Genomic DNA, 23,125 nt, shown 5'->3' with positions numbered 1-23,125 from the left:
CTTATTTTACATCCGATTTTGATGAGATTTTCAATGTTATTCTTGTTGAATTTTTCTCTTTTTATTCAAATCAACTTTTGTTTGGTGGACTTGTCCTTTAAGTAACTTTAAGTTAAACTGTTATTGTAAATTATGCAATCATACAAATTTCTATAAAAATGGGTCTGTGGATACATTACAGGGCTTCTCTAATTCATTCTTCTGGAGCAGCACCTGTCACCTTCTTTTCAGCAGGGGGGGGGGGGGGGGTGATAAAGTGGGATTGGCTTCAATTAATGAAATATTCTTCAGTGCAACAGACAGGTAGGCCAGCATATTTCTTACATGTATCTTCTTAAACTGCTGGAAGATCCAATACTGAAACCTTAATGATCAAAATCTAACAAACATTTGGTTTTAGATGCTTGAAATTATCTTAAAAATGCATTGAAGTTAACCCCATATAGATTTATAAGTGAATTTCATTTGCCTCTACTGACCGCCTGCATGGGTAATAAGAGTACAATATTTTTATACATCAACCCATATCTGTAGATATCAAAGACAATGAATATTACTGCATCATTATGGACAGATTTTAAAGTACAAAAAACATGAGCAATACACACTGTGATACCTGCACACAGTCACCGGCTACACTTTCAAATCGTTTACACATCACATGGTTTTATTAGCCTATCAACCCCTTTTTTCATTTTTTTAATAATTAAGTTCATACTTAGATATGATTTTTTCAATGTTAAAGGGGAAGTTCACTCTGACAAAAATTTTATTGTAAAAATAGAAGAAAAAAATAATAAAAAATATTGTCGAAGGTTTGAGAAAAATCCATCAAAAAATAAAAAAGTTATATAAAATTTTAATTATTTGATTTGTGATGTCATGGGAGTGCTCAATTTTCCTATGTACACACAATGGTGAAAAATCAATGAAATGTCATTTTCTCAGAAAATTGAAAATGTTTTTTACGGTACCTTCAGTATATCAATAGACAAATCATTTCACACCCGTTTGAAAAAAACAGAAATAAAAATAAGTCATTATGAACCATTTAAAATATGAAATTCACGCATATTTTATTACATAACATATGAGGCAACTGCTCGTTTGCGACGTCACAAATCCAAAAATTCAAATTCTAAAGATAAATCTTTATTGGATTTTCCTCAATCATTCATCAACAATATTTTTCTAGGGGCCTACTAATTTTACAACAAGGTTTTCTTCAGGGTGAACTTCCCTTTAAATAATAGCCTATAATAGGAATCTACCTGCATATTTTCATGTAATTTTATTAATATTTGTAAGATCAATACATAGTCTAAACTAAAATGTTAAAATTTCATATCAACACAAAAAGACTACCAAAATTTATTTAGGATAACATTCATTTTTTTACTGATAAGTTTAAAGTTTTTGTGACCACTTTTTTTTAAGGGGGGGCAATAGACAAGTCAAGGTTAAGGACTTGCAGAAGTGACTGCTAGATTTATCATTTAGGCCTAACTGTTAGTGTTTCTGTTACGCTATAAAATTACTGGGCCTACATCGGTCTAAAATATATGATTTCTGATGCAAATCCTTTACAGGAACAGCCCTCATAAGCTTAGCTTCCCAGCCCAGGTCCGGATGTTGATGCTTCCATCACGGTCTCCAGTAGACGAAATTCACAGGTGTTTCATGGAGAGGCGTGACGCGCGCCACCCCGACCTTTGATCCACCTGGCATCCACTGGATCGCTCCCGCTCCAATGCACTGGCTTTCGGATTGCAAGCATACAATACATACAAACGTTAAAAATCAAGCGTGCTCGCGAGCAATACCGACGTAAACCACACGCTCGTACAACTCAAATTTAGCCCAAATCACACAATAACACCTCACATCAAACACTCACACCTCATCATTGATTATTCACTTACGAAAATATATTAGCATTTATCATGAAAACCATTCATTCGTGAAAATTAGCCCATTTTAAGCCCCCAATCCTCCTTACCTTTTCGTTAGTCGCCATGTTGAGCAATGCGAGACCGGTCATACGCATGCGCAGTAGCAATTCGATTAAAACTTTACTAGAAGTTTGAAGAAGTTGCCCCCGATAGCAAGAGAGGCCATTTTTTTCACTGTATGTAAAAATTACTCTGGGGGGGGGGGGGGGGTTCAAATTAGATGAAGCATTCTAATTTTGTTAAATGTGCTAATCTGTTGGGAGATCACGTCACATTTATGGACAGCAAATGTAGAAAAAGGAGAAGTCCACCCTGAGAGTCTACCCCAACAAAAGTTGATTTTGAGAAGAAAGAGAAAAATCGAAAAAGTCTACGCTGAATATACGACATTCATCGAATGTAAAATAAGACAGTTATGATGTTTTACAATTTCGCTTATATTTACAAGACCAGAATGAGAGTGTCGATGATGTCACTCACTCAATATTTATTTCATATTTTATTGAATGAATACAATTTTTTTTTATAGACCTATTTCATTTTTTTTTATAGATTTGACAGGAAGGAAAATTTACGGAATCATCAGTAGAGCAATGGCCATTCTCTTTCAGGAAGGAATTAAATCTGTTTTACTAAAAAAAAAAATGCTCAAAAGAGAAATATAGAATATGTTATATTTCCCATTATACTAAAGATAGTGAACGACGTGATTGGTTTCCCCATTTGCATACCGAACAGGATGGGCAAACTTTCTGTGACATTAAGGGGAAACTTTAACAAAAATGAGATCATATATATATATATATATACCCACCCACACACTCATATATTTACACACACACACCCTCACCATCTATAGCCCTATAGGATGATCGAATATTAACCTCTCTTGCGATCACTGGAAGCGTTTTGGGAATAAAATTATCCCTAAAATGATCTTGGGATAATATTTTTTCAGATATTTCTGGGGGGGGGGGGGAGGGACATAGCAAGGGCTTGGCAGATTCCAGGGGCCGATTGCACGAAAGGGTCTTTCCAAGGACCGTCTTTCGTGTCGCCAATCTTTTATGATACGCTATAAGCTGGGTGTTTCTGAAATTTATGATAAAAAATAAGATTCGTTAGCTTGCTTTTAAATCAAATTTTATACAATTTCATGATATATCTTATCATTTTATAGACAAACATTTTGTGTAATTTAACGGACAAATAAAGTATGTTTGCAGATGATATATTGAATGCGTTTCACATGGCGCATCATAAAAAATGGGCGACACGAAAGACGGTCCTTGCAATCGGCCCCATGCAGAATGTTACCAATTTCCATCCAGGCATTAAAGAAAAAGATATCGCTGCGAGCAGGATTCGAACCTGCGCGGGGAAACCCCATTGGATTTCGAGTCCAACGCCTTAACCACTCGGCCATCGCAGCTCGGTTATGGTACTTCTCATTAAACTAAATCATAAAGAATTTTTTCAATTTCAAAGAACTTTAAAAAAATTTGTGTAGAAATCAGCAAATTTTGCGTTCAAATCGAGCCATATAATTCAAAATCCAGTAATTGGTCACTAGACACAGCTGATCATAATTCTAAGACAAGAAAATGGATCTTTAACGCGTTTGATTAGGCCTACACTCAAATTGCAAGGATTTGAAAGAAATCCAAATCGATTCTGCATAAAACTTATGATTAATCGAATTCTGTTTTTTTTTTCGTTTTATTTCAGCAGGGTAGCCCTTTCAGTTACAAAACTGCTCTACCAAGGGGCCCTGCACAATAAAAAAGACAAATACATACTCAATTTACACACAAAATACTTAAAACTATGATTCTTAAAGGGATGGTCCGGGCTGACAGTATGCATTGCTTAATAAATAAAGTAGAATTCACTGAGCAAACTGCCAAAAATTTCATCAAAATCGGATAACAAATAATAAAGTTATTGAATTTTAAAGTTAAGCAATTTTTTTTTAAATCAAAGTTAACACTGCTTTTTAAAATTCGAAGTTAAGAGTTAAAATTCTAGATTTTTTCTTAAATATTGGAAAAGATGTTATAGTTTGCATATTCTGGGGGTAAACTTTCCATAGATTTGAACCATAAAAATGCAAAGATTTCTTGTAATACTCTGTTCGTGGTGTTTTGATTTTTAATGGGAAAGAATGTGCATATCGAGTCTGTTGTTTAATACTAAAGATTCATTCAAAAATCTAAAAGGATTTTTTTATTCAATTCTGGAAACAAAAAGTGGCAGTTATTGCTCTATTGGGGGGGGGGGGCACTTCAATATTTCACATAACGAAAAAAAAGGAAAGAGAGAAGGGTGAAAATGATATTATTTTCTCAATATTGCGTGAAAATATATCACAAAATTAGTTTTCTGTAATAAAAATGTCAAAATTTTTACTCGCTAGGTTTGCTCGCCCACAACTGATACACCACATCTCGCCCCCGCCCCATATGGTATCAGCAAGTGAAGTCGTCCCTACAAAACGGGGCACACCACTGAGAAAATTTGGGACGCAATCACTTTTGGCCAAAAACGAGGCAAACTATACAGTCCCTCGACTGTTAGTGCAAAACTTTATGCATGTAGAGTGAATTAAAATGATATAAACATAATAACATTAAAAATTTTGAGGAAAATTTCAATAATTTTGAATATCTCTCTATAGATGGAATATATCTCTCCCCTGAATATAAACGATTGAAAAAGAAACACGTTTGAAATTGGAGTCGAACTTATACGATCTCACCGTAAGTACTTCTAGTTAAGTTCATCATAGCCATCACGAAATTATAGTGCACTAAGTTATTAAAGGTCAAGTCTACCCCAGAATAACGTTAATTAGAATGAATAAAGAAAAATAAAAAAAAACACTGAAAATTTCATCAAAACGGATGTAAATAAGAAAGTTATGACATTTTAAAGTGTTGCCTATTTTTCACAAAACAGTTATATGCACAACTCAATGATATGCAAATGAGAGGGTCGATAATTTCCCTCACTATTTCTTTTGTTTTTTATTGATTGAATTCTACAATATTTCATTTTTTAAAGCATTTGACAATAATGACCTTCTTGTTTGAACCACAAAGTGTTACAGCAGTGATGATTACACGATGTTCAGGGAAACAGTGTCCACATGGCAATTAGGATAAAATGTGAATATTTCATATTCAATGTAATGGAGTGGAATACAAAAGAAATAGTGAGTCGATGATGTCACCAGTCTCTTCATTTGCATACCTACCAGGATGTGAATATTTTGTGAAATTAAGCGAAACTTTGAAATATCATAACTTTCTATTTTTTTATCCAATTTGGATAAAATTTTCATTGTTATGCTTGTTTGATTTTTCTCTTTTTGCTCAAACCAACGTTTTGTTGGAGTGGACTTGTCCTTTAAAAAGTAAAAACTATATTAGCGTTTAAGGAAGAAGACTATAGTCTCCATTTCTATTTATGTCCCGCTGGGGAAAACCACCATTTTGGGAAAACCCACTATCTTTAGAAAATGCATGAAGTTATTTTATCTTACTTTATTTGTATTTGTATTTTTGGATTTTCGTTCACATAAACAAAGTAACATAACATATCAAAGTCAAACATGTCATCACGCATGCCAATCATAATAATCTATAACAAAATAGAAAAAAAGATGAATTGTAAAGTATGGAACAGACTTTGTCAAAAAAATTGTCAATATAACAAAAATTGATAAAAATAAAAACCAGAAGATGATTATAATATGTTTTGTAATAACTTGTTTTATAACGTAAAAAAACGTATAAAAATGTCTAAAGTTTTCTTTTAAAGACTGCGATTGAAGGGGAGGTTTTCAAATCTATGCACAAAGTATTCCAAAATTTAGGACCTTCAAAAATTGATGGATGCAGTCGTTTCGATTGTTATAAAGTTTTTATAACAATCGAAGTGACTGCATCCATCAATTTTTGAAGGTCCTAAATTTTTTTAATACTTTGTGCATAGATTTGAAAACCTCCCCTTCAATCGCAGTCTTTAAAAGAAAATTTTTTTCGCAGTCTTTAAAAGAAAACATTTTTATAATTTTTTTACGTATAAAACCTAGCTCTACTTGTTGTACTTATTTGTTGTCCCTATTTTATTGTCAATATCATCACTATTATCATGATCATTTTTGCAATTAGTATCATGATTACTATTATTATTGTGATTATAAATATCATTAACATTATCATTATCTCTACTATTACTGTCATTGTCATTATCATTATCTCTCGTATTACTGTCATTGTTATTTTTTGTTGGTATCCGAAGAACTCGTCAACATGTTAATGGACGGAATGGCATTGGACTAAATGAAGGTAGACCGTGTGGTGAGTGGACGAGTTGGCATTAGACAAATAGGCAATTTATCCATTAAACGTTTCCCATGGACAAAATTCATGTGCATGATTATCCCCCTCCCCACATGTCACCCTTCCCAAACCATGAAAGCAAAAGCTCACAGATTTATTACAATATGCATCCTAAATTAAAGGGTGCAACTTTGCACCCAAAGGGTACTGCAGGGTTGCATTTACCGCATACATTCGTAATTCCGAAGCTTCGTTATTCCGAAGGTTCGGATATTCCGAAGGTTCGGTTATTCCGAAGGTTCGTTATTCCAAAGGTTCGTTAGTCCGAAAACGAAGTGAGGTTCGTAATTCCGAAGCTTCGTTTTCGGATTAACGAACCTTCGGAACATCGAACCTTACTTAGTTTTCGGATTATCGAACCTTCGGAATAACGCCACAAATGTTCGGATTAACGAACCCTTTTACGTTTTCTGATTAACGAACATCGAGATATAGGCAATTTACGTGTTTCGGAATTACGAAGTGTAACCGCATGACAGTGCAAACTTATACTTTTCTTTTAGTGTGTGTGTGTACAATATTTAGGATAGTACTTTTAACATTAACGACGTCGGGTTATACTGTGTACTATTCCAATAATTGGCGAAGGGTGCTTATTTAATGAATAATTTAATTTTGTCTTAAAATCGGTCAAATATTCAAGGAAAATGTTGAAATACAGTTCAATAAATCAACCATTTTACCCCACCGCACCATTGCTGCAGTTGAATATATATTGCGCAATGTAGATCTATTTTATCTGTACTATCCAAATTAATGATATACCAGCATCAATGAACACATGGGGAAAACCAAACGGGAAAACCCACTACAGTGTACTGGTTTGATGAATAAAAGAAAACAAAGCCCTTTGACACAAAGGCTAAAAACGCTAACCCCCCAAAGTCGATAAGCTTTGAAATATCTTCAAAATCATTATTATAGTAATGAAATTGCAATTAAAGCAGTAAATAAGCCAGCGTGACTACTAACTTCTTCGTTTTAATAAATCTCTTCCATAAAAATAAGTTTATTCTGTTCCTTCCTTCTCGAGCCTATAGTTCATTATTTTTTTATTGCATTTCTCTTTCGATGTTTTGCATTATTTCTCTCTAAAAAAAAAAACCCACTTAAACTTATTGTTTACACAGTATTTTCGTTATGTTCAATATAGGCTTTCTTCTCCCATTTACCTTTTCAGTGACGATTATCAAGTAGCATACCCAGGATTTTCCACAGGGGGGGGGGGTATAATCGTCCGCCATTTGACGAGCAAAAAGAAAAATGTCTTCAACCACAAATAAGGGATTTCGTACCAGGCAAACAAATTGACAAGCCCCCCCCCCAAAAAAAAAAAAAGGTTCTCAACAGGACATTTCGCACCAGAAAAAAAATTGACAAGCAAAAAAAAAAAAAGTATTCAACTTATACGGAGGGGGCCACTGGCTCCTCAGGAATCGGTTGTGACTCGTCAGGGGGGGGGGGCAGGGATAGGTTCTTTACATGGGTGGTGACTCGTCGGAGGGGGGCAGTTTGCCATCCCCCGTAGGTACGCTAGTGCTATTATCCCTTATCCACTTTCGTCCTTTTCATCTAAAATCTGTGTATTTATCTTGAAGTGTAACTCCTCTCAATACAATGTCGTTTCTGAATTATATTTTTTATTCTTTTCTTCATTAAAAGATATGAATGCATTAAGGATTCCGTTTGTCTAGGTATCTTATGCTCTTGGAAATGGAAATTCATCTACATGAATGATAATTAATATTTTTCATTTTTCATTTAGGTTTTATTTCCACAAATCCGTTATGTTACAAAACTTTGATAACTTACATAACTAAGCTGAGCAACCATTACACACGTAGACTATATAAATAGCAAGCATTCTTAATCAATACATATTAATACATGTTTAAGTACATAAAATGGAAAAGTGGAGGAAACCTTAGAAGCAGAATGCTTGTAGATAAGGTTCCCTTAATAATAATTAATTAATAATAATTAATATGATATCTCCTCAATGAAATCAACACTATATGATGAGGTATTGAGTACATATTTTTTCCACCTCTATTTTCCAGACACTTAATGAATAATAGGTGATCACATAAAAAAAAATAAATGTTGCTCAATATGTGCTTTTAAGCTATATCACGGCACTTCGATATTCACAGAATAAGGTATTCACACGATGACACTATATATATATCACATTGTCATATCAATAGATTTTACCTACACAAGTAGGCCTATATAAAATGAAATTTAAAGAAAATTATCAATTCCATTCTATTTTGGCATAATATGAGATATACCTCTCATCTTATGGAAATCCATATTCACCTGGAAGACTAAAAAGAAATTAACAAGACAATATTTTAACAATGCAAATTTGATACAACAGTACATTTTTATGCCACTTTGATGCTAGAACTTGAATTATGGTAACAATAATACTGACACTAGAGAAATTGTTATTTCATTTTGATAAAATTTCAAATATTTATTTGTTCATATTTCTTCTGTCGACCTAAACAAAAGATGCATTAATGGTATCACTATAAAATACAATGACAACGCAATATATTGCTAAAAAAAGGGTTTTTATTATTATTATTATTATTTTATTCGGCATACAGAATCAAATAAAATATTAAAAACAAGTGAATACAAAATGCAATAGAGTCATACAGATCATAATATAAAATTCAAGACAAAATTACGTTGTATCAGGTGCGTCTGGTCAAGCTGCCAGGGTATGGAAAAAGTTAACTTAATAACTATGGTCCGCAGACCTTCCTCCCCATACCTGACCAGACGCACCTGATATTGATTGAAATAATACATATATATATGGAAAACTGGAAAATTTGGAAATGGATTTTCTTGCTCGAAAAAAACAAATAGTTCGACTCCTCGAGAGACGTGCAAGCCTTCGTTCTAAAAACGAAAGCACGCTCGGAAACGAGTCTGAGGATTCTCATGATATGTGTATCAGTCTATACAGACAGGTGTTAAACCTGAATAAAGCAACCGGACTGATACATAGGCTCAAGGCCCGCTAAGTATATTACATGTATTACTTAAACGTCGAATCTTTTTTTTTTATAAATCTGAAAGTGGCGTGTGGTTAATTACACATAGAAAATAAGTCTAAAATATTTTAATTAGATCAGATGACATAGGTCTAATTTACCACAAAGTAAACCAACATTTAGTCGCCAGGCAAGTTTCTCCGTAAATAGCCAAAATATATCTTCAAATAAAAAAAGACTGAAACGTCATATACATGAAATTTAAGGATGAAAAAAAATTAGATACAAGATTTATTTTTACACCGATTTCACAGGAAAGTTTGAAAGTTCACTGAGATCGCACACTCATGTATATCTAATGATTGAGTAAGCCCTGAACTTTAAATCTTATTTTCCCCTTATTTTTTCGGAAGTTCTCAATTAATTTCTTCAATATTCAAGCAAGTTCTTCTGTGATCTATTGCTGATCAAAGTGTAACATTGTAAAAAAAATCATTTTGGGTTTGGGTGGAGCATACTGGTCTCATTCAAGATTATTTATAACATAATGAAAACGTCATATATCATAATTCGAGTCCTTTTGCTAAAAAAAGTGACAGATTAAGTATCAGACTATTACAAAACGGGATCAGTCTTAACATTCATTCTGGTCTCCTGCAACGATAATCTCATTTTTTTTCTGTTGTAGGACTCATCATTGCGTACCCCGTTAAGTTGTCTGCATTATGTACATGAATAAAAACGTTAATTCAAACTAAAAATTAAAATATATATTTTATAATACATCCTGTAAAATTTTGCGTGCGAAATATAATTTTTTACGGGGCATTGCCCTGAGAAGCGGGGTGCTTGAGGTGCTGAAGCACCCCATTATTTTCCGGGGGGGGGGGGTGCTGTGTGTGTTATTCTCCACACCCGCTGGAAGTCTGGTAGGTGTGCCAATATGGAAAAATATAATCAAATTAGTCTACATTTTGCAGTGAAACCTTTTTTTCTCGTCTAATTTCTCGGGACTAAAATGACCTTCATTTTGTAGGGAAACTTTTTTTTTGTTTCGCTTATCGAATTTAAATCAGCACACCCTGTAAGAAAAAAAAATGTTCAAAGGACCCTGTCACCTCTCAATAAAACAAACGATTTCCTGATGAGTGTTTATTTATTTCACATCTTTATACAGGATAACCAATTCATATACACGATAAAAACATTAACAAAGATAAAAAGCTGGTTTGCCATCGGGCCCTGTTAATCAAAATACATACAAATTATAAAGTACATAATATGCAAAATATACAAGAAATAAATCTTTAAAAATCCCAACCCTCTGTGCCGTCATCAGATTCATCAGAAACACACATAAGCGCAAAAACCCCAACACACACCCCATCACACTCTGCAGACTCGTTACTTACTTGTAACATTATAATTAATTTAACATTATGATTACATATTGACATAAGCGAAAAGTGTGGTACAATTAGGTGCATTATAATGTTATTATAATAATTTTAGTCAAATTTACATTTTTTCTAGTCATAATTCAATATAATATAGACATTTCTGACAAGAACATGGTCAAACAAATTATGACCAGATATTAAGTTGCATCCAGCTAACATCTCATCTGGTAATCTTACAGAGGCCTTTATTTGGGGGGGGGGGCATGCATGGGGCATACATTGCTTGTTGTAAATATCTTCATGCTTCGATATCTTCAAACCATTAAGAGAATCTTTTTTGTTGTTGCATTTTTATCACCAAATAACGTCAGATTGAATACGAAGAGAATTCAGTGATAGTTATTTTTTTTAAAGATGGGACAAAGAAAAGTCATTATCAGACCGACTCTAAAAAAATGGATCGTCATCGAAGTCATCGTCGCAGAAAAAGAAAACTGCTCTCTGCTGTCGGCTTTGTGAACTTGCTGGTCTGGTTCTTGATGCCGCCTGTCTGTTGCCATGACTCTGTCCTTGTTGCCTGGGTTTCTGGATACTTTCCATGGTGTCTTTGCAGGACCATGTGAATAGTTCCCGCCAAAGTGGTGTCAGCATTCTAAAATGAAAACAAATGGGCTGGCTGAGTAACTGGACTACTTTCTTCTTAACTGCACAAAATTAATATCCCTATTTCCCGGGATCTTTGGTCAAAAACATCTTTCATTTACTTTACTAAAATAAGTTTGTTTTATCTAGTTTGAGTATATTTTGTCGTAATGCACATATTAATGTTGTAATTTCAATTTCGACAAATGAACATTCTATGTCAGTCCGACTTGATAAGATTGTGTCAATGTAATTTCCGTATGTCGATTTATTGCACAAAGATCTCATGATGAGGCATATATAGCCTGGACCCCAGGCGAATACGAAAAAATCTTATGAAAATAAATTGAAATTGTTCATTGATTCATTTTTGCTTAACATACCCATTGAGTTTGAGGTAAATGCTGGGAACCAAAGCCAATGCGTCCGATGAAGCGTAGTAGATCATCTCGTCTGTCAACGGTCGAATCTTCCAAAAATCAGGAGTCTCCAGCATCTTCTTGACGAAGTCCTCATCTTTGTGTGAAGCGCCCTCTCCGAGTAGCTCATGAAGAGCGTTGAAGCCGATTCTGTAGGATCGGCACCTGTTAAGTTGTTCCATCAACGTACGACTCGCAATCTTGATGAAAATAGTGAAAGTTTTTATACCTTTTAATATAGGATTAAAGCTTTCAGGCCATACAGTTGAATGTGAATGATAGATTGGAAAATGGAGCGATGAGGAGATGCAAAGTGATAAAGACTTGATCACAATCGCTTGGTGTAAAATAAGTTATCAAAATTGATAATTATTTACGGTCCTGGCAATAAGAAACTAAATAATTATGTAGAAGGTATGTAGAACCTAAAATGATAAGTGCTTTGTCCCGCCCCGTCATTTTCTATGTTTTCTGTCTCTTAATTTTTCTTTAAAGAAATGACAAAGCAGCTGAAAGACTTATTAGTCGATTTGACATTTTCCGAACCTATATAGAAATGTTCTTTCCGATGAAGTTTTTTTCTTGATTCGTGTTCCTATGGGGTCCTAGAACAAATTCAGCTTGGTTGCCAAAAGTTGCCGTTTGGGCAATTTTGCTAATTTGCATAAATCCAAAATGGCCGCCAGATGCCATCTTGAAAACCTAACTTTTGAACCCCTGTCCACAAAATGATGAGTAATGACTCGTTTTAGGGGTTTAGAGATGTGTAGAACCGACTTCTGTAATCATTTTTGCAATATAAGGTCATCTTTAGGTCAAATCCAAGATGGCCGCCATATGCAATCTTGAAAAATTGACTTGTGTTCCCCTTGCCCAAGAATGACGAGTAATACCTCTATTTAGGGGTTTTGGGGTGTGCAGAATCCATTTCTGCTTTCTCTTTTGCAATATAATGTCATCTTCAGGTCAAATCCAAGATGGCCGCCATATGACGCCATCTTGAAATATCAATTGTTGAACCCTTTGCCCCAGAATCATGAATAATAACTCTATTCATGAGTCATTAGGTATGTTGATTCAATTCATGTAGTTATTTTGCACAAAAGATAATCTTCAGATCAAATCCAAGATGGCCGCCAACCGCCATCTTGAAAAATTACTGTCTGAGGCTTATACGTGTTAGAACTAATGTAAAGGGATTTCAGTAAGAATACTCATTTCTTTTATTAATTCTCAAGTTCATTTCAATATTAATTGCTCAACTTTGAATGAATCCTCTTTAGGTTTGGGCTATCCATTTCGAGTGTATTTTGTTAAGGTCCATTCATACCTTTGTACTGAAGAGGCTTTTAGGGTCTTATTTCAATTTGAAAGTGTTTTATCAATATTATTTTTCTAAATCAATGTGTCCAATGATTGGTAGGCATCAGTTCGCCTTAAAAGACGATGGTGTAGCGCTAGGCTTTACATTTTCGAGAGTGACTATAGAGCACCACTCTAGAGTGGCAGTCTCTAGAGCAAATTTTTACAGATGAAGGAGGATGGCGCTGAGACACGTTTATATAGAGATGCTGCCCTAGCCTTCCTCCTAGGCCTTTGGTCTGCCAATTTAGCATTCCGATTATTTTCTGACGTCTTGACCCCTGTACTTAGTAGCTCTCCATGGAATGGATGGCGACTATCACCTACACCTTCATAAGTTTTAGTGTCTATGCCGGCAAGTTTTATGTCATATTTGCATGTGTCTTTAAAACGGAGGTGTGATCTATCGATGGGGTGAGACCAATCACACAGCTTACCTTACCTTGGCGAATCCAAGAAGGTTTCATGGGGCAAACATGCCCCAACCACCTGAGGTGTAAGGAGCGAGAATAAGCTTTTGATGCCAGCACGTACGCTGAACAAAATACACTCGAAATGGATAGCCCAAACCTAAAGAGGATTCATTCAAAGTTGAGCAATTAATATTGAAATGAACTTGAGAATTAATAAAAGAAATGAGTATTCTTACTGAAATCCCTTTACATTAGTTCTAACACGTATAAGCCTCAGACAGTAATTTTTCAAGATGGCGGTTGGCGGCCATCTTGGATTTGATCTGAAGATTATCTTTTGTGCAAAATAACTACATGAATTGAATCAACATACCTAATGACTCATGAATAGAGTTATTATTCATGATTCTGGGGCAAAGGGTTCAACAATTGATATTTCAAGATGGCGTCATATGGCGGCCATCTTGGATTTGACCTGAAGATGACATTATATTGCAAAAGAGAAAGCAGAAATGGATTCTGCACACCCCAAAACCCCTAAATAGAGGTATTACTCGTCATTCTTGGGCAAGGGGAACAAAAGTCAATTTTTCAAGATTGCATATGGCGGCCATCTTGGATTTGACCTGAAGATGACCTTATATTGCAAAAATGATCACGGAAATCAGTTCTACACATCTCTAAACCCCTAAAACGAGTCATTACTCATCATTTTGTGGACAGGGGTTCAAAAGTTAGGTTTTCAAGATGGCATCTGGCGGCCATTTTGGATTTATGCAAATTAGCAAAATTGCCCAAACGGCAACTTTTGGCAACCAAGCTGAATTTGTTCTAGAACCCCTTAGGAACACGAATCAAGAAAAAAACTTCATCGGAAAGAACATTTCTAGGTTGGTGTATTGAGCCTATGAGACTGTCAAATCGACTTTGTAATCAGATCTGCAACAATATGGTAATATCTCAGGACAACAAAGGTGAATAAGTTTGATTCAACTAGCTATTATTTGAATCACATATAATTTTTTTAGAGTTGATGTATCTTCAGAGAATCAAGGTATTATTTTTCTCAGTAATTTGAATGATGCTTCGCCATTTTCGCTTTAAAAATGTTACTTACAGAAGTGTCAAAAACGTTCCTGAGCGTTACACCAAACCCATTATGCAGCGAGTATGTGTCACTTTTGCAGTCATGGATCACCTTAAGCAAATAATAAAATAAAGGGGCACGGTGATTATCTCAGTTGCAGTATCAACCTAAAAAAAATCGAACTCAAGCAATAACTTCAATAAACAAAAATTCCAGAATATATGATAATTTGTTACTTTGAACCATGATAACAAACATTTGTTCTATGTAAATACTAATGTATCACGGAGTCAAACAAAATTACAACAAAAAAATGGGCAGAGGAGATAAGAATGGTAAATAATAACTTAACTTGAGCAACATTAGGCATATAAAAATGCATTTAAACTGAAGCGACCCCGCCCTAACTTGTCTACATCTCGTTGTAAGAAAGGAAATCGCAGGAAAGGGGGGGGGGGAGGGGTGGTATCTCTTATCCCATTTTTATAACACTGGACACATCGCACGTTTAAAAGTGCTGTTTTAATCCCGACTACCCAATGGTATAAGTGCATGAATCTATCTAAAAGTCGCATGTTTTATTAACCCTTGTTGAAAGTTTCCATAAACATGCCAAAGTATAATGCATGTTTTAACAAGAAAGAAGAAAATAAATATTAGTTTACTATTTATTAATTTCTTTACTATGAATGAAAAGAATATCAAACATGTTAAAACAAAAGATTTGGTGGACAGAGAATCGTTTAAATTGAAAATTGAATTGAACTAAAGGAGCTTGTAGACTTTACCAGGTCTGCTTCTTATGCAGGTTATACTTTTTATTTCACTCTCATTTACTGTCATTATTCTTTGCTATACTGAATTACCTTGCCACACTGTATTATGTAATATTGTAATCAAGTGTCTTCCATTGTAGTGATATTTTGTTATTTATTTTGTGAAATATGAGAATATACTCAAAGCAAATCAAATCAAATAATCAAGGATGCCAAGTATATATCAATGAACCGCACCTCTTTATCCGAGTTTAAATATTCTAATATCAAGCATACCTTCAATATATTGTTGTCTTCTAGTATTTTCTTTAGACTGGAATTTCCTTGAAGGAGACTAGGATTCTTGTGAGCATCAAAGAGGAACGATTTCCCGTCCCAGGTGGAGATCTGAACAAGGGTCAAGCATCCTTTGGGCGTCCCTGCACACAAACATATACATTCCATCTTTATAATATGACAAAGTCAAACATGCGAATCTGACTCCAAACCAATAACAATAATAACAACAACAATGATATCCATAATAATAATAATTATAATAATAGTAATAATAATAATGAGGATAATAATAATGATAATAATAACAACAACAACAACAATGATAATAATAATAATATAATACTAGTAATGATAAATAATAATAATGCTACTACTTCTACTGATAATGATAATAATAATATCAATACTACTGAGAATACGGTACTCACATATAACGTATCATGTAATGATCTCTGTGTCATGTATGTGCATAAAAAATGGAATATTAAATAAGAAAATGAACTGTTTAATTAATTACAAACATTTTATTTCATATACATTATACTAAATATTATGCTACATTATTCCCTAGAATTGATTTGTATTGCAATTTTAATTTGCATTGAATCAAGTTAAAGCTCTTTGATTTATAATCATTTTACAGATTTTTAACGTCATTATATGACATCTTAGATAAACAGAAACAGACATGGTCCTAAGCAAACCTTTTATTCTGATGGGGCGACAAGATATATATATATATATATATATATATATATATATATATATATATATATACATTTATTGTAGGCGTAACTGGGCCCCGTCTTTCTACAAAGAGTTGCGATTGATCTGATCAACCTTAACTATGAAAAGCCAGCAACGCTCACATTTAAAATGCATGTTTGTTCAAAATATTTTCTGAATATGATATTACATAATATCATCGTTTTCTTGACAATTTTGTGTGTTCACCTTTGTTTACAAAGAACATTTTGCAGTTTTGCAGATTTTTTCAGTGGGGGTGCTGAAATTTCTCCTGATAGGTGGAGGGACAAAATTGAGTTTTCCATTGTTCTTTAATACACACAATATATATATATATATTATATATATATATATATATATATATATATATATATACATATATATATATATATATATATATATGTGTGTGTGTGTGTGTGTGTGTGTGTGTGAAGAGTAGAGTAGAAGGATGAAGCAAAGTATACACTATGATCAAAGCGATTGGTACATATATCCACACCCCTCTCATTATATATATATATATATATATAATATATATATTAATTATATACATATATATGACAGTCACTTCTTAGCTTTATTTTTATAAAAGAACATAGATATATAAAAAGCTAATTGGTTTTTAAATTCATGTAATTTGTCCTGAAAATTGAACATTTTGAGCAATGTTTGTGGTCCTGAACAAGATGCGTATGTAAGAATAATAACTGCGAGCGCGAGCAGATATTTTCAATATACACTCTGGCCATGCTGGCCCGATCGAAAGGAACCTGTTATAAGGACTGTTTGCAGTTACCCATGAAAACGATATATAATATCAACAATCAAACAATGCGAGCGCGAAGCGCGAGCTGAAAAAATTGACATCCCGACCTATATACTGGACATTCTAAGCACTTTTTGTAATCATGAACAGGATAGGTATATAGCAGATGCGAGCGCGAAGCGCGAGCGGAAATAAAAATTAGATTTCACACCTTAAAACGGGACATCCTATTCATGTTTCGTAAATCAAGAAAATGATGGGTAATTGGATAGCTATCATAGCTCCCTACATTAATAATTTGAGCGCGAAGCGCGAGCAGAAAAAATTGATATTCTGATCTGAAACTTTATAATTTGAGTACGTTTAAAGAGGTACTCCAGACTGAATGTAATATGGTTTGAACAGATTTTCACCGGAAAATTATTCCGGTGAAACAGTTTTAGGCATGTCTTCATTAACATTCAATGAGCAAACTGATGATGTCATTACACCCACTTGTTATTTTGTATTTTATTATATAAAATTAGGTTTATTCAATATTTTTCCTTCAAGATCCAAAACAATTTAATTAACAACTGATTTAGTGCATCTATTCTTTGCTACAACTTATTTCATTATAAGGGAGACATGTCATTCACGCGGTTATGAAAAAAATATATTTTTTAATTATATCTAATAAAATAAGAAAAAGGATAGCGGGGATGTGACATCATCAACCCACCTATTAAATATTCATGACGACATGCATATCACAATTTTCACAAAATATTGCTAAACTTTAAAATTAAATAACTTAATTATTTGTTATCAGATTTTGATGAAATTTGTTAATTTTGATAAAATGTATTTGATATAAATATTTTCAGCCCGGTAATATCTGAATAAACATGAGTGCACGTGGCAAGTATCTGGGCATTCTAAATACACTTTTTATTTTTAAAAATCAATAATGTGAGCGCGAAGCGCGAGCAGAAAATATTTGATATTCCGATCTGAAAAGGGTGAATTTAAACACTTTTTCAAGTACTGTGCCGGAAAATTCTGAAGGGGGGGGGGGTCCATTCAAAACGTCATTCATTCTCATTACATTTCTGTCATTCATATACCTACCAGATTTCCAGGAGGTGCTTCCTATCAAGGTAAATAACACACGCAGCACCCCAATTTTTGGGGGTATGTGCTTCAGCATCCCCGACACCCCCGCTTCCCAGGGCCATAGGGCATGGCGAAAAAGACTGTGAAATTTGACATCTATTGTCTGACTTGTAATTGTTTATATAAAACACAGGCGGTCGGGCACGCACACTTGATTCGACATAAAACCTGGAAGTTTCAAGTCCAACCACACCCATGTCCCTCTTCCTGCTATCGAGTAGAATGTATGGTTATCACGTCTGTATCGGAGCAGGACACAAGTTATTGGAGTATGTGAAAGACAGTAGTAAATGATTTGTGATTGTCGGATGTGATAATTATGTACATTATAACATATTAAAAAATACAAAGGGAACCTGATTTCGTGGGGGTGCTGTCTAAGGAAAATAATACACGCAGCACCACCAGCACTCCCGCCTCCCAGGTCCATGACATTTTGCCAATTTCATGAAGAAAAAATTGTGACACTGATGGATTTCCATAGAGTTATGATGGATTGGATCAATCGTAACTCTTTGTAAGACGAGGCCCTGATGAACTATGCAGTGCACATGTTGGTTACTAGAATTTTGTAAAAGCAATTGGCAATACAAAATGTTGCTGCGTATGGCCATGGAATCAGAATGAAAGTAAAAGGTGATGATAAATTATCAACTTACCCAGTTTCACCCCTTCACAATCGAGACCAATGACCATGGTCTCCCTCTTAGCCTTGTCAAGAATCGGATGAAGGAACTCGGTTACAATCCGACACAGATTCGATGATTTGAGTGCATTTTAGCACATCTATGAAAATGAATGAAACCAACATTATATCAATCATTCAATCAATCAAAATGCATGGTTAATTAAAACATATTTATTGCAGTAAAAATAAATGACCTTTTTTTACACATGATTGCAATATGCGCGGAATAAAATACATTTACAATGAAAAAATATTCAGATAGAGATTGCAGAGAATAATAAGAAATTTATTGATAGCAATAACACAAAAATGCAATGATCATTAATGTTTCATTCCCCCAAAACACAATCGCCTTATGTTTGCTATGATACGAAAATTGTCGGATATGAATGATATGAAAACAGAAGAAAACAATGAAATATAAATAGGCTTCCATATTGTTGAGAATTTCAGATAATGTTGATTACATGATGTCTCTCCGGAGCACATTAAAAAAAGTTAAAGAAGTGTAATTACGATTTCAGATTAATTTCAACTAGCAAATCATTTTACACTGCTTGTTTCAAGAAGCAAATTGAATATCAATTGAAAATTCGCTATCAATTAAAAATCATAATAAACAATTATAATTATAATTATTATTATTGTGATTATCATTATAGTTATTGTCATCATTATATCAATTTATCATTTCGCTATATATCTGTTGTGAATTCGGTTTCCTTTTTGAAAACTTGCTGCATCTTTAAACTTTCCATCTTGCATTTATCTGTCTTTTAAAACCATAGACCAGCAAGAACACTCTTCGTTTCCTTCTTCTTGTTTAAATTCTCTATCATTTTTTTTAATTCATTGTTTGACTCACTTCTCTTCTGTGCATTTTAGCTTTATTTTCCTATTTTATTTCCCTTTCCACCCTTTCTGTTATACTCTAATCATTCCATGTTCTCTCTTTGTCTCCCTTTTCCATACCATACATAATGTAGATGGTATATTTTTTAAAATCATTTTTATTATTCCAGAAGTTCTGCAAACATGTAAAGATAAATTGTGTCATGTAACACTAAAGAAATTAAGCTTAGGTCTACCTTTTATTTCAACAGGTGCTGAGGCTGTTGCTCCGGATGGTTTGCTTTTATTTCCCTTAGTGCGAGCGGGTTGTATCTCAAGGGCTTTCTTGGTGACTGCTGCGTTGAAAACATCCTCGCTGAACCCACAAGATCGCTTCACGACCGGGGGCCTTGATGAGATCGTGAAATATTGTGGAAATGAGAGGATGATCCTTTCAAGATCCCTTTCTTCTGCTAAATGCTGGCCGATGTTGGGGATATCCTTGACTTTGAAATGCGATTTCACAAGGGGGAGAAGCTTCTGAAGGCTTGTGTTGTTGAGCATCTGCGTGACTTGCAACAATGCCGAGATGATCCTGCCAATAGCTTCCCGAGGTATGTTAAGGGAGTAGCTGAGATCTGTGAAATGCTTCTCTGGGGCGTTGAACCGGCTTGGCTGCGATGCTGGTTCGACGTCTTTTCTGAAAAACTTTACTTCCCATTGGGAATTCCTTCTGACAGTGTTCCGAATTCGATCAGGAATCTTGGAGAGCGCCTCCTCTGACATAGGAACAACCCGAACCTTCAGTCGGGCATTGGGTTCCAGGATGTCACGGAGATCTCCCACGTACGACCCTGTGATGCGGCGAGCAGAGGACGTGTCCAGGCGAGCAGTTCCGGGCTTTCCCGTTACTGAAATGTTCGCATAATTTTTGTCAAGTCGCGTAATGCGACCAGAAAATTCTTCGGGGTCTGCCATTATGGTCCTTTCTCCGCAAAGTTTGACAGCTACAATGAAAACTGTGCCCTAGCATGTCACTGTACTTGACAAATAAATTACGGATGATGTGCGGGCGAGGATCATAACAACACGGGGAATCCCGTGGTTGCTCAATAGTGACGCAATGGGATAGTCTAGTTTTTCAGACGTGATTCTCTAATTTCATTTCTTTCACTGCTGCCTCTGTGATTGTCCCGATTTTTGTTTGAAATTCAGTCTGTATCATGGAAAACGGTCTTGGCATTGTTGTTTACTTATGCTTTAATCAGTGGCGTAACTACGGGGGGGGGGGGCACGTGCCCCCCAATCGGCTGACTAAAAAAAAGGGGGAAAGGAACGGAGTGGGAAAGAAGAAATTATTATTAATTATAATGGTATATTACGTTATAATCATGTTATGTTGTATTACAGAGGAAACCTTTTTTTCATAACTTTATGAAACATAATTTTGTCAGGGTCTATGTTGTCATTGTTCCTGGTGCTCGCATTGTCTGTTTAAAGAGATATATAAACTCCCGTTTCAAGTCAATATACACCAAATATATTATTGTTTTATGTAGTGACATACGCTTCTTTATTCATGACTACTTAAAATGATTGCCCCATGTTAAGGTCTTAATATGAAACATTTCCTGTCCGTGAATACGTTCGCATCAGTAAAGTGGTGAGATAATTCCTAAAATCAGTCTTTAAAATGTTCCTTTTTCTGATCTGAATATCAAAAATTTTCAGCTCGCGCTTCGCGCTCGCATCATTTGGTTAGTGAAATACGTATGGTCTTAGTGAATTCCTACTAGTAAGCCTTAGAATGCCCGCTTCATGTCTGAATTATCTAAATTTTCAGCTCGCGCTTCGCACTCGCAATATTTGTTAGTGAGATGCCTATAGTAATCATGATTAAAATGACTTCAAAAAGTGCTTCATGTCTTCAGATGTAATTCTAACAAAATCAGCAAGCGCTTGGCACTCGCATTAGATGACTATGGTGAGATATGTACTAGTATACTGTTAAGGGATTCCTAAAATATAGTCCTTAAGATCTCCCTGTTTGGGGTCAATATATACAAAAATTTCGGCTCGCGCTTCGCGCTCGCATTGTTTAGCGAGACAAGTACGTATCATGATTACAAAATCGATTATAATGTCCCTTTTTAGGTCTGAATATCAAAATTTTTCAGCTAGCGCTTCGCGCTCGCATTATTTGATTGTTGAGATGCGTATTTTCATTCATAATTACAATGACTATAAGTGCTTCCTTAAAATGTCTCTATTAGGTCAGCATACCTGACAACTGAGCGCGCTTCGCGCGCTCAGTTGTCAGGTATGCTGACCTAAGTGACTAATTTTGAGTCACTTAGTGAGCGCGCTTCGCGCGCTCACTAAGTGACTCAAAATTTTTGCTGGTGCCCCCCCAATGCCGTGACCCACGGTAAGCCACTGGCTTTAATCATAATGAATTTAGTAGCAATATCAAAATGCAATTAACAAGTTTGGATACCGAGTCGGTAAAGAAAATACCATTCATGGAAGACATCATTAGCCGATCATTAGGCCCATTCTGAAAGAAATTAGCTGCAACAACATAAAGTTTGACTGCTTGCAAAAGAAATAACGAGAAGAATACGACGCGCGGATCGAGTCATTATTGCTCTTTCGCAATCACCCATACCTCTTCGTGTTTCCAAAAAGTCATGTCTCAACATTTGCACAAAAAAAAACTGACGTGCGAAAAGGACAAGTGGTTGCAACATCGAAAAGCAATATAGGCAGTAAGTATTTTCAATCTCTTTCGCCACGCCCCTTTGTCATTTTCATTCTTTTTCAAAGAGTTTCTAAGACATCCTATTCATAGATTCTGTCTAGGGGAATTTTTGATGATATACGACAACATATCTTAAAAGGAGAGAACAATTTCTGAAGAAAACTTTGCTCTCGGTTTTGCCTACATTCAGTAATAAAATTTATAACGTTTAATTTTTGACTATATAGGCCAGTCATTTATAGACGTAAGAATCTTTGATTTTTTTTCTTATTATTGAAGGGTATATACTGTAGTTTTGATTCTTATGAAGCTTGAATGATTGTTATCTTCATGCATGGTTTTGCAGCGGGGATGAGGGATGCTGCGTAAGCTATTAACCAAAGGCAGCACCCCCGGAAATTAGGTTGACAAGAAAAAAAAGGGTTAT

General features: G+C 34.8%; 1 protein-coding gene, 1 non-coding gene and 1 pseudogene across 3 annotated transcripts in view; all 3 read right to left on the bottom strand.

Annotated features, from left to right (window-relative positions):
* The window catches only part of LOC121428696 (histone-lysine N-methyltransferase EHMT2-like), a 63,339-nt gene extending 61,263 nt beyond the window's left edge, over window positions 1–2,076 (bottom strand). For both annotated transcript variants that reach the window (XM_041625504.1, XM_041625505.1), the window contains exon 1: window positions 2,000–2,076. In XM_041625504.1, coding sequence (XP_041481438.1) covers window positions 2,000–2,047 — 48 coding nt within the window. In that variant the 5' untranslated portion in view covers window positions 2,048–2,076. The remainder of the gene's footprint in view (window positions 1–1,999) is intronic.
* Window positions 2,077–3,302: 1,226 nt separating this feature from the next.
* TRNAS-CGA lies at window positions 3,303–3,384 on the bottom strand. The gene has a single exon. It is a non-coding gene; the product is annotated as a tRNA-Ser (tRNA).
* A 5,564-nt stretch (window positions 3,385–8,948) lies between these two features.
* On the bottom strand, window positions 8,949–21,155 carry LOC121429250 (annotated as a pseudogene).
* Between the last annotated feature and the right edge of the window lie 1,970 nt (window positions 21,156–23,125).

The sequence above is a fragment of the Lytechinus variegatus genome, chromosome 15 (assembly GCF_018143015.1).
Source record: "Lytechinus variegatus isolate NC3 chromosome 15, Lvar_3.0, whole genome shotgun sequence".
In the NCBI taxonomy this organism is placed as follows: Eukaryota; Metazoa; Echinodermata; class Echinoidea; order Temnopleuroida; family Toxopneustidae; genus Lytechinus; species Lytechinus variegatus.
This window is presented reverse-complemented; position numbering and strand designations above follow the sequence as displayed.